The 12962-nt window shown below is 35.0% G+C and overlaps 1 protein-coding gene across 1 annotated transcript; it reads left to right on the top strand.

The window, feature by feature from the left end:
- The first annotated feature begins 3175 nt into the window (after positions 1–3175).
- LOC306880343 (uncharacterized protein) lies at positions 3176–10209 on the top strand. The gene is made up of 6 exons (XM_079433826.1): positions 3176–3257; positions 3352–3414; positions 3693–3774; positions 7447–7508; positions 7725–7836; positions 9286–10209. Exons 1-6 carry the CDS (start codon positions 3185–3187, stop codon positions 9344–9346), a joined length of 453 nt encoding a protein of 150 aa, XP_079289952.1. The 5' UTR covers positions 3176–3184; the 3' UTR covers positions 9347–10209.
- Positions 10210–12962: the final 2753 nt, after the last annotated feature.

The following is a 12962-nucleotide window of genomic DNA, read 5'->3' as shown; positions in this document are numbered from 1 at the left end:
GACCACTGAGTTTATTAAGCTCCTTTTCCACTGTAAATGAGACTGCCTTTTTATCAGTGTAAAAAATATTATGATAATATTTCTGAGGTGGGGAAAAGTGTTTATTTTTACCACACTGGCATGATTAATAATAATTTGTTATATACAGTGTAATACACTGATGTTATAAAATAAAAATTTAATTGTGCTAATTTACTTATCTTGTCATTCTTCTAATTTTACCTGTATTTAAATGCACATTGTTTTTGTATCATATTATTGCATTACACATTAAATTATTGTCCTGTTTCAACTATCCAGTTGCTCTCTGATAATCTAGAATGTTAAAAACCGTTAATTAACTGTATCTGAATGATTTGACACACTGATCCAACTCCAGCAGAACCTTCAGTATTTGTTTTTAAGTTGTGATGCAGTGACTGTTTCCTTGACAATTTAAACACTAATCTCCACTGAAATGTCTTACCTTGCCAACAGTGTTGACCTGAGGACTTTTGAATCTGTTCCCTATAATCAGATACCTCAAGATGGACTGCAGAGTTACTCTGTAAGATTATTCAGTGAACACATCCAGGCAAATTTCACCCTTCCAAACACCCTTATGTCAAATGTGGAGTGCCTATAGTTGAATAATACAAAGCCAATCTGACACTTCATAGAGATGGTTCTCGAAGTGTAAGGAGAGCCCAAAAGACTCTCAAAAGCCAAGAAGTACATATCTCTTATGGTCACTTCCACACATTAAAATCTGCTACGCTAGAATCAAAGATGCTTATGAATAATTTAAACTTTTTCTCTTTATTTGTTTTTAAGTTTTACATGCTACCCAAATTAGTGGTGAGTGATATATTTTTATTTTCCATTCCGACCCCAAGTACTATACCAAGACCAATTTCAGTGTTATTTTTTGTACTTTATATACTATTACAGTATTTATTAATATTTTTATTTAGCATTTATTTTTATATTTTCAGTTTTCATTTCAAGTTTTAGTTTTATGTGCTTTTGTCGGTTTTTAATATTATTTAGCTTTATTTTTCAGTGTTATTTTTAATAAATGTTATTTCAATTAGTTGCCAAGGCAATATCTCATTTTTTTACATTTAATATTTATTTCACTTTATTTCACTTAACAATATAAAACATTTTTAATGTTTAATATGTTTTAATTTTTAAATATGTAACAATAAAAACTATTATATTACATTACATTATATTATATTATATACAACAGTTATTTCTGGTCCTCGAATCTGATTGGTAGAGAGGAGTGCAATATTCTAATGATAACTGAGCTCCAACCGTTTCACCATTTGTATCATTCTATTTTGCGGTATTTCTCTATAATTCTTTAAATAGTACTGTTTATTTGTCACGGAATGTAGTTTTAAGAGTTTTTAGGAGAGAATATACTTCTTTAGACTTCAAATATGCAGCTTCATAATAAAGATAACGTCTATTTGAAAATTTGCTTCAGTGTTTTAGGAGATTTGAGCTCCAGGACCGTTCAACTCTCATGAACGTGCCAAAAGCAGCCTCACCTCGACCAGATCTTCTGGAATTTACCGCTGGCTTTGATGTGTCTGGTTAAATATGAGTTTTGTTTGGGTTAATCTAATGGGCAGTGTTTGGTCTCATTAATCTATTATTTGTTCCAGAGCAAATAGTTTTGGCTGAGGGCAAAATCTCATCAGTGGACATTCAAATTTATGTTTTATTGTGAATATGAGATTGCAGTGAGCTGAAGAATGAATGTGGGTCAGATGCAGGTAATCACACTCACTCATTCCATCTCTCTCTACAGTGAGCTTTTAAAGGTGTACTAAGCAATTTGTTGGACCATGTCCCAAAACACACTTGCAGCCAATCAGCAGTAAGGGGGCATGTCTTGTAATGATAGCGAGAAGAGAGGGCTCAATTTGAGTGTACAGGACTGATATTAGCAGATTGACTATAGATAGAGAGAACTGGAAGATAAAAAAAGGAAAATATCAGAGGAACAAAACATTAAAAAGAAGGGTCACGGAGTCACGTGACGTGCTCATGAACCTAGTCACACTTGAGTAGAGCTCCGTACGTTTGGCCTCTTTTTTGCAGATTTTTTTCATTTATTCATTGGTGGTGCTTTACCTGATGGCATGCAGTTGTAAACAGCAGGAGTTGTCTCTGTCGGCTTCTCCGATTAAGAAGAAATCCAAGTTACCGACCGCGAGCGATATGATGGACAAGATGGGGAACACTGTTACACACTTTGAGGACATTCTAAGAACCGAGTTGACAGCGATGCGGAACGAGTTCGCTTCTCACATGTCAGTTGTTCAGTCGCTATACTCTAAACTGGATCTTCTTATAGGGGAAATGAGAGAACAAAAGAAAGTTGTCGCAGATCACGATAGGCGCGTTGCCGCGCTCGAGCAACAGGTTGTGTACTTGCAGGATCGCATAGGCGCAGCAATCTTCATCTGGTTAGATTGCCTGAAGGTTCTCGAAAAGGGCGACCCTACCCAGCAAACAATGACCTGGCGGTCCACCAGCGTTTTTTGGGCGGCACAAATTCAGCGGCTTAACATGGTCGGACCACCGTCGGCACACCATCGGCGAGCCGGCCAATCTAAAAATGCCGTCGGTCAGCTGGCGTTTTTTGGGTGGCACGCCACCAGCGGTTTGCCGCAGCTGGGCCTCCGTCGGTACACCAGTGGCAAGAAGAGGGTCTGTCCTGTGTTCTAATGAGCTCTTATATGACATCTTTGTTTTATAATATATTTAAAATTTATGTTTTACATTACATTTTTACAGTATTACAGTTAAAATGAATCTGAAGCACTGAATAAAAATAGTGAGAGAATTAACTAATTATTATTGTTCAGTATAAAAATACTGCAAGCACGTTTTTAAATTAAATACATTGTTTGAATGATCATAAAAACAACAGTACAAAATCATACATCTCATAAAAATAACAAAAATATATGATAAAATAAAAATAAAAGTGCTAATTTGCCCCACTGTCACGTGCGGTTTCCAGTTTACACCTATGTTATAGAGCTACAAAACGATTAAAATCCAAAATTTTATCAAATTATTATTTTTAGTTGTTTATGTTTATTTAAATGCTGCGTGGCTGTGACGTGATTTGATGGACGCGCGCTGAGTCTCAATCAAACGCTGCAGAGCGGGAGTTACCATGGAAACGGCCACAACTCTCCAACTGACAGCTGCAACACTCCGTCTCTCGCTGCTGTTTTCACCGTTTTCGGGTGAGTTTAGTACCTAAAGTCACACAAATATTACATACAACTGTTCCTGACACTTTTCTTACTATTAATTGACACGTTTCTGTTGAATATTTAGGTCATAAAGACAGTTTAGTGTCTTCGAAAAAGTCCGTTAGCATCTCAACTGTTTTCAGACAAGGTATGCTAACTGGTATGCTAACTCTGTATATTGAGCTCTGATTTATCAAAGTTTTCACTTTTCATCACATGTTTATGTGTAACGTTAGATGGGAAGTTGTAATAGCTTTGTAAAGGTTTTTTCAATCGCTTACTGGAATTAGATTAATTTATTTATCCTAAAATATGGGCTGTATCTTTCCTGTTAATCAGTGAGCGTGAATTAACTGAATCTAATTAAAATGTGATTTGATATTTTATGGCAAGCTATTATTGATAAAAATTGTTCTGTGGTTTCAGGAATAACACTTCTGCAACAGATTAGAAGCTCCAAGATAACTATATTTCTGAAGGAAGTTGCTGACAGAGATGTGGGAAACAGGTAACATTAAGCTGAGAAAGATCATTAAATCACTTCATATGCATTTTTTCATTACATATTTGCATGTATCATGATCCATCTGTTACACTTCTTTATTAAAGTTATTTTAAGAAGGTTTTGACATCCAAACATGAGTGAGTGATGTTAAAATGTATTTTATTTCTGTGATCAGAGCTGGATTTTCGGCCTCATTACTCTTCAGTTTTACATGATCATTCAGAAATCATTCTAATATGCTGATTTGCTGCTCAGGAAAATATTTCTGATTTGTATTTTGTTTGTGTGTTATTTTTTTATTTTTTAGGATTCATTGATGAACAAAGTTGAAAAGTAACTGTCTATTTGAAACAAAAATATTTACTCTCACTTCTCATCAATTTAATGCATCCTTGCTGTATAAAAATATGAATTTCTTAAACCTCACTGACTGCAAATTTTTGAACAGTATTGTACACTACCATTTAAAGGTCTGGAATCTATTTACCAATGAATCATGGAACAAAAATCAGTTTACACTAAAATGTTTATCAGCACATCTGTTTTGATAATAATCAGAAATGTTTCTTGAGCAGCAAATCAACATATCAAATTTATTTTTGAAGGATCATGTGACACTGAAAACTGGAGTAATGATGCTGAAAATTCAGATTTGATCACAGCAATAAATTACAATTTTAACATATCCAATTAAAAACAGTTCTCTTGAATTGTAATATTTCACAATGTTATAGTTTTAATGCGTTTTTTAATTTCTCTTTTACAATAAATATAGCTGTGGTGAGTAAAAGAGACTTCTTTCAAAGATGCAAAATATCCTACTGACTTTTGAACAGTTGTGTAAATTACAGTTATGATGTTCCTCTCACTTCAATAATACTGTGGCATATGTAGAGTATGTCTGTTCTCTGAATACTGAGGACAAATGATATGCTTACTAAGGGATATAGAATAAAATCGGATTGCGATTTAACAAAATTATAGCAAAGTAAGTTAAATAATGTCACAAAACTCTGGACTATTGACAGTACCCAGAATATCAGACTCCAGTAAAGGAAGTAGGGGTGGGCAATATGGAAAAAATATCATATCACGATTTTTTTTAGAAATATCACGATTAACGATTTTATCACGATTCTTTGTCATGTTGGTTTTACAAGTTGTCTGAGCATTACAGCCAAACTAGAAAGACAAAGCCTTTCAAGGTAACAAAAAAAAAAAGACATGGCAGATATTTAGGCCAAAGTGGGCGAAGATAAAAATCTTTGTCATTATTTTATATTTCTTATTAAAAAATAAGAACAAAGATGCACATTACAAATACACATAATATACAAATAAAACAAACAGTGCTTTATTTCCAGGTACAATAGGTGTATTTAGCAGAGCATTCAATGAAATTAAATGAACAAATATAAAAATAAAACACTAGATAGACTGATTCCTAAAGCAACTGGATTAAAGTTTTTCAGTCAAGAATAGTGAGTGATTTTTCTCTTTGGGTTTTGTTATATGGAGGACCAAACCTGCATAAATTAAATATGATATATATTATATTATGATATATAATATATTAATAAATAAATAAATGTGATAATAGGAAAATGAATAAACGACTTGATAAAATAAATATGATTAATTTCTAATAAAATACGATTTTCCCCCCTTAATTTATTTTCTGCTTTTATACATTTATAAAAAAAATTTACTTTTATTTTTTCACTAATTCTTTTTTAATGTATTTTTATTATTTATACATTTATTTTGAGACTTATTTATATATAGTCGGAGTCAGACACCCAGAGGATGTTTGGTTTCTAGTCTAATAACTGGGTGTCATCACCCTAGGGTCTGATGTCGATGGTTCCAGGCTTCAGCTTCCTGTTTTTATTTCTGGAAAATATTTTAAATATTTCGGCACTAATGCGAATAACGTTCGGTGAAAATAACTTACAACTCTCCAGCTGATCTGCCACATCCCGTAGCAAACTGGACAATGAATTACTACTTGCCGCTATTTTCTTTGAAAACTCATCTCTATCGCTTAGCTGGGCTGACGATGCGACGTGTGAACTCTCAACCAATGATGCACTGAAGCTACACAAGGACCACCTTCCTCATTTACATGTTACACACGGAAAAGTAAAAATAAATGAATAAATAAATACATGTGGGAATAAATCATTCGAAAAAAAATGAATGCATAAATATATAAATAAATCTCAAAATAAATGTATAAATAATAAAAATACATTAAAAAGAATTAATGAAAAAATAAAAGTTAAAAAAATGTTTATAAATGTATAAAAGCAGAAAATAAATTAAGGGGGGGGGGTTACTTTATTACAAATTAATCATATTTATTTTATCAAGTCGTTTATTAATTTTCCTATTGTCACATTTATTTATCTATTTATTCATTAATATATTTATTTATTCATATTTAATTTATGCAGGTTTGGTCCTCCATATTGTTAATGTTAAATGAATAGTTCCCCCAAAAATAAATATTCTGTCATCTGTCTGTCAATTCTGTCATAATGTTTTATTTTTATACCATCATTTACTCAAAAGTTGTTTTAAACCTGAATGAGTTTCTTTCTTCTGCTGAACATAAATGCTATTTTGAAGAAGGTGGGAAACCAATCAGTTGCTGGTCCTCAGTGACTTCCATAGGATTGTTCTTTCCTGCTATCAAAGTCAATGTAGACAGCAACTGTTTGGTTACCCTCATTCTTCAAAATATCTTATTTTGGGTTCAGCACAAGAAATTAATAGAGGTTTGGGAGAACATGTGAGTGAGTAAATAATGACAGAAATAAAATTTTAGGGTGAACTATCCCTTTAATGACAGTGACAGCACGTTTAGTGTCCTGTCCCTTTAAGACCTACACGCATCTAATATACAGGCACGCATCTTTTTCTCTCTTAACTATATTTACTTTCATTTTAGAGATAACCAACTCAGTCTGTATGTAAACCTTGTGTGTTTTGACAGTATTAGCGCAAAATATAAGTTAGTTGAGTAATCAGGCGCTGTTAGACAGGCGTTTTAGTGCGCGTGCTTCAGGTGTATGTGCTCAGAAAAAGCGCACATCAGACCAGCGCGTGAATGAAACATTTAACCAGCAAGGCTTGTGTGCAAATAATGTACTTTTGCGATCGCGAATAAGTGCAGTGTCCTTTCAGAGTAACTCTACTGCTGTATGTCGTGTTGTACAGTATATAGAGACAGAGGAGCCAGAACTGTATTTGACAATGTGCGCTGTAGCACGATACTACCATATTTCTTCAAAAGCAGATCGTGGAGACATTTTTATCGTCCACGATCAAAAATCGTCATATCGCACACCCCTAAAAGGAAGCAGAGCTTTTTTGTGTTTTAAGGTCACTGCACACTGAGTCCGAAATTTCGGATGCATTTTTTCGTATTCGTAATCCTAAAAATTGAACAGAAACCTTGCACACTGAGTCCGATGCGTGTTAATTAAACCGTTGCGAAAAAATTCGCAAAACAGTAGCCTACTGTAACACACTTGAAGAAGGCAACAAGCCTGATTGATTTTTGGGTTCTTTCGTTTTTTCAGCCAGCAGTTCTTTTACAGATCTCACCACAGCTCCGTGCAACACAACTTTGCGTGAACTACTACTAACTCTTCTCTTTTTCTCTTTCAGGTCTGCTCTGGGATTTTCATCTGGCTACCGTCACCCACTGGACAACCATGGCTTAGCTGTGAGTATGCAAAAAATTTATGCATGTACTGAATATTTTAACAAATAAAACAATAATAGTTTAACAGACATTACAAAGAAAAATTAATATATTTGGGGGGCCTAGTTTTTATACAAAAATGAATCTATCAATATACATATTCTAGATTTCTCCACACTACTAAATGGAGTCTTCAAGCATTGAGGATGATTTTGTTGTCCTCTCGCTTCTTAAAAAACAGAAAGGAAATATTGGGTCCATCCAATCCTGAGATATAGAGAGGATGGAGAGTTCCCCCTCCTTATTAAGGAGCAGCGGGATTATCACGGGCGATTCAAAGTTTACTCCAGGATGTCAGTGTCTCAGTTTGATGCTTTGCTAGTGATACTAGAGCCACATATTAAAAAGAAAACCACCAATTTCTGTGAACTCAGTGTGCAAGGATCTATATACTAGGCATGGGACGATAATCGGTTTCAAGGTATACCGCGGTTTGGAAAAGTCACGGTTTCAAAACCACTAAAATATTTCATTATAACATTTCTGCGGTATGCACAGTTTTTTTTTTTTACATGTTGTCAAAGACAGAAAGTTCAGGACTCCCTCAGTTGTGTGCAGCGAAAAGCATAATGAGTCACACAGCCCCGTACCTCACCGATCCAAATTCAATCTGGGAAAGGGGAACATTCCTGCATCATAACTTGGACTGAAAAATGAATGTGTAGAAAGTGAGCATGTCTCCAAAAACCTTGTTAAGCTACAGGTTTAATGACTGCTTTTTAAATTATTTTGATTATTATTATTATTTTTTAAATTTACAGAAATTGTTTTGATTATGGTTTTGATTATTGAGCTGCAGGTTTAGGCTCACTTTAAGTGACTGCATTTTTATTTTATTTTTTCATTTATAAGGATTTCTTTTTCTTTTTTACAGAAAGTAATTTATTTTTTGATTATTGATTTATTATTTATTGATTATATGAGCTGCAGGTTTAGGCTCACTTAAGTGACTGTACTTAATTTAATTAAGAAGAATTCAATTATTTATTTTAATTATTTAGCTTGACATGTTTACCTTTCCAAAATGTTCTATATGTTTCTTAAAAAAAAATATTGTGTTCAGTGGGGAAAAAAGTTGTTGTTTTCTACCCAGACATTTAAAAATAACACATTTTAGACCCATTTTAGCCCATGCCTACTATATACAGTGCTTTGTGCTGCAAGATGAAGTGGATGAACTTGACAATCGCCATTCTGGATTTTGGCGTTCGCTTGTACGGTGGCTCTGAACTGTCAAAACACCTCTCAAAATGCTTCCTACGGATGCGAGAAACGGAAAAAAATCAAACCCGATCCAATTTTTTTTTTTATGACGGACGAAAATTTCGGATGCGTTTTTCTTTTTTTTCACATTCCCCATCCTTTCCTATCAAAATGCATGCTACGGATGCGAATATCGAACCTGATCCGAATTTTTTTTTGACGGACGAAAATTTCGGAGGCAGTGCGCAAACGTGATTGACACAATGTGAGATCGTATTTATTTTTTAACGTGTGAAAATTTCAGATGAACATTTCGGACTCAGTGTGCAGTGATCTTTACTCTTAAACTCTCGAATAGCCTTCTGATTATGTTTGGAGCTCAGACACACTCTCTCTGTTTAAATCTAGATTAAAAATACATCTTTTTTAGTCAAGCATTTACATAACACATCTCATAACCTTGTACTCTAAATAAATGAAATAATATGAACAGCATCTATGCTAATCCTTTTCCTTTTGTTTTCCTGTCTATCTCTCAGGTTGCCCATCCCAATGTTACTACATCTTGGATCCAGCCTCACTTGTGGTGACTTCAGATGATGCCAACACTCATGAAGACTCCAGATGATGGCAACTAAAGATGAACATACCAACCTGACACATATTATGTATTGTAATCATTGCCTTAAAGCATACGTTGAGTGATTTTCAACCCACTTTGTATTGTTACTATGATGGTAATATATGTGAACGAACAATGTTTAATCTTTCTCTATGCCCAATAATGTTTTGCATTATCTGAATATTGTTTATTTACATATTACAGACTTTGTGACAGTATGAAGTGGATTTAAATTCACCAAACTTACCCTTTTAATGTTTGTCTGTTTAACTGAACATGACTTTGAACAAATAACTTGTATTATCTTAGAGTTATTGACATATGGACGTTAATTTGTTTCCAGAAGATGCTCCCCTTTGAGTCACAGTCATCTCTGGTTGTTTAAAGGAATTTTTTATTATTATTGTAACCTTGAAATATGCATTTTCTAAAGCAGCTTTGATTGTGAAAAGCATTGTACCCATGTTTTTACTAGGGTAAATCTAGTAACCATAACTGTAGTAACTAGTTTATTTATTTATGTTTCCTCAAATAAAGGTTTTGATATCATGGTTCTACTATAGTAATATTTTAGTAAGGCTGGAGTCAAACTGGTAACCATAGTGTTTGAAACCAAGGTAAAGTTTAGGTTTAGTACTATGCTGTAATAAGACCATGAATTTACTACAACAATCATAGTTAAACCATGGTTAAATTTGTGGTTGACTTTTGTATATGGACATATGTGAATCGAATGCTTCTATTTGAAAGTCACATTGGATAAAACCATCTGATAAATATACTGTAAATGCATTTGCATGTTTAATCTGTTCACTGAAAATAAATTTGGAATTGCGATTTTACATTGTTTTTGATCCATTATTGTGTGCAAGGATATTTTGGTTAGCGTAATTGAACTGATTATGAACCACGGACCGACCGTGGACCGCCAGCATACAGTAATTATAAACCAGCGGCTCGTCAGAGGACCGCTGTCGGAAAAGCGGTGGCTGCCGCTGGTGGTCCGCTGGAATAACGATGAGCAAAACGCCGGTGAACCGCTGGCGGCGTCCGCCGGTGGGCCGCCGACTTTGACTCCGGTGGGCCACCAGTGGCCCGCTGGTCTTATGTTAGCTGGGTATAGGCTTTTTGAAAAGATCGCTACCGATGCATGTACACAAGGCTCTCCTCAGATTGCGCTAAACCACGGGTTTTCATCTTTAAACTGCTGTGGTACACGGACAAGGAGCTCATTCTGCGGGCCGCCAGACTTCATGCCCAGGTGAAAACTTCCGACAGAGCAACGCTGTCTTTCTTCAATCAGGTGACTGATTGATCGATTGCTTCTGTCTGTCCCTGTCTGTTATGATGCTGAGAGGTTTGCGATTGTAGCTCCGTGTAGCTTCGCTTTTCTGTTAAATCTCTATCTTAATTTCACTCTCTGTTATTTATAGTGATAATATATTAATTCCAACCTTATTTCTGGTATTATCTATCAAACTAATTTGATTGTTTGCTTTTTAAAACCGCAAGTTCACTTGTGATAAATGCAGGGACATAGTTAGGCTGACAGAGAAGATTTCAGAATTAGAGACACACATCCAAACTTCAGTTGAGGACAGTAAGAATGTGATGGCTGTAGATACTGCTTTGGATGCAACTAGCTCAGGGAGTCCAGCACATTTTTCGGTTCCGGTAGGGCCCGTGCAGCAGGGCAACTGGGTGACTGTGACGTGGCCTAGTCACGGGTCAAAACACCACACTTCTGTTCCTATCAAAACATCAAACAGGTTCTCCCCACTTAGTGACGCATCCACTGAGAAACCTGATGAAAGTGCTCTAGTTATTGGCGATTCTATTCAAATAGATTCTATTCTATAATTCAAATTCTATAACATGAAAATAGAGACACCATAGTCCAATATTTACCGGGAGCCAGAGCGCCTGACATCTTGGGCTAATTTAAAAGTGCTGGCTAATGCTAAACGTAAATTCAGTAAGATTGTTATTCACGTCGGCGTGAATAACATAATTTTCATAGACAATTGGAAGAATATTTGGGGCAGACCTGACCTGTTGAAAAGAGATGGTCTTCATCCCTCTTGGGGTGGTGCCGCTCTTCTCTCTGGAAATATGGCACATAGTCTTAGAGTTCATACTTGACTAACTGGGGCCCAGGTCAGGAAGCAGACAGACTGGCTAAACCGACCGTCTGCTAGCCGCCTCACGTCACAGAAGTCAGTTAATTCTCAGCACATATAGACTCTTTCACCTAGATATCACACTATAGAGACTGTGTCTCTTCCCCGAACTAGAAAATACAGAAAACATCCAAACCAAAGTAAGAGTAACAATTTAATTGATATTCAACAAATAAAAAACAGATATAATACAGATAAACAAATGATAAAGCTTGGCTTATTGAATATTAGATCCATTTCTACAAAAGCACTTTTTGTAAATGATATAATCACTGTCCATAAACTAGATGTGCTTTGTTTGACAGAAACCTGGCTAAAACCAGATGACTACATTACTTTAAACGCGTCTACCCCCCAAGATTACAGTTACAAACATGAACCGCGCCCAAAAGGTAAAAGGGGAGGTGTTGCTACAATTTATAGCAATATTTTCAGTATTTCTCAGAGGTCGGGTTTCAAGTATAATTCATTCGAAGTAATGGTGCTTCATATGTGACCCTGTATGGTTTTTTAGGATAGGACATTCGATAGGACATATTTGGCCGAGATACAACTATTTGAAAATCTGGAATTTGAGGGTGCAAAAAAATCTATATACAGAGAAAATCACCTTTAAAGTTGTCCAAATTATGTTCTTAGCAATGCATATTACCAATCAAAAATTACGTTTTTATATATTTACCGTTGGAAATTTGCTAAAAATTATCTTCATGGAACATGATCTTTACTTAATATCCTAATGATTTTTGGCATAAAAGAAAAATCTATAATTTTGACCCATACAATGTATTTTTGACTATTGCAACAAATGTACCCTAGCGACTTAAGACTGGTTTTGTGGTCCATGATCACATATAACGTTATCCAAAGAAACAAGTGTTAATGATAAATCCCCTGCGATGTTTGTACTGGCTACTGTATACAGGCCACCAGGGCACCATATAGACTTTATTAAAGAATTTGCTGATTTTTTATCTGAGGTAGTGCTGGCTGCAGATAAAGTCCTAATTGCTGGTGATTTTAATATCCATGTTGATAATGAAAGAGATTCGTTGGGATCAGCATTTATAGACATTCTAAACTCCATTGGTGTTAAACAACAAATTTCAGGACCTACTCATTGTCGAAATCATACTCTAGATTTAATACTGTCATATGGAATTGATGTCAGTGGCATTGAAATATTGCAGCAGAGCGATGATATCTCAGATCATTATCTAGTTTTGTGTATATTCCATATAGCTAAAGCTGTAAAGCCAACTCCTTGTTACAAATATGGTAGAACCATCACTTCCACCACAAAAGACTACTTTTTAAATAATCTTCATGACTTATCTCAGTTCCTCAGCATATCCAATAGCTCAGAACAACTTGATGATGTAACAGGAACTATTGACTCTCATCAACTGCGGGC

Source organism: Barbus barbus (genome assembly GCF_936440315.1).
Source record: "Barbus barbus genome assembly, chromosome: 14".
In the NCBI taxonomy this organism is placed as follows: domain Eukaryota; kingdom Metazoa; phylum Chordata; class Actinopteri; order Cypriniformes; family Cyprinidae; genus Barbus; species Barbus barbus.
This window is presented reverse-complemented; position numbering and strand designations above follow the sequence as displayed.

Coding starts and splice junctions, on each gene's coding strand:
- LOC306880343 (XM_079433826.1), top strand. CDS start 3,185: ATGGAAACGGCCACAACTCTCCAACTGACAGCTGCAACACTCCGTCTC. Junction 3,415..3,692: donor CTCAACTGTTTTCAGACAAG/GTATGCTAACTG, acceptor CTGTGGTTTCAG/GAATAACACTTCTGCAACAG. Junction 7,837..9,285: donor TTCAAAGTTTACTCCAGGAT/GTCAGTGTCTCA, acceptor TCTATCTCTCAG/GTTGCCCATCCCAATGTTAC.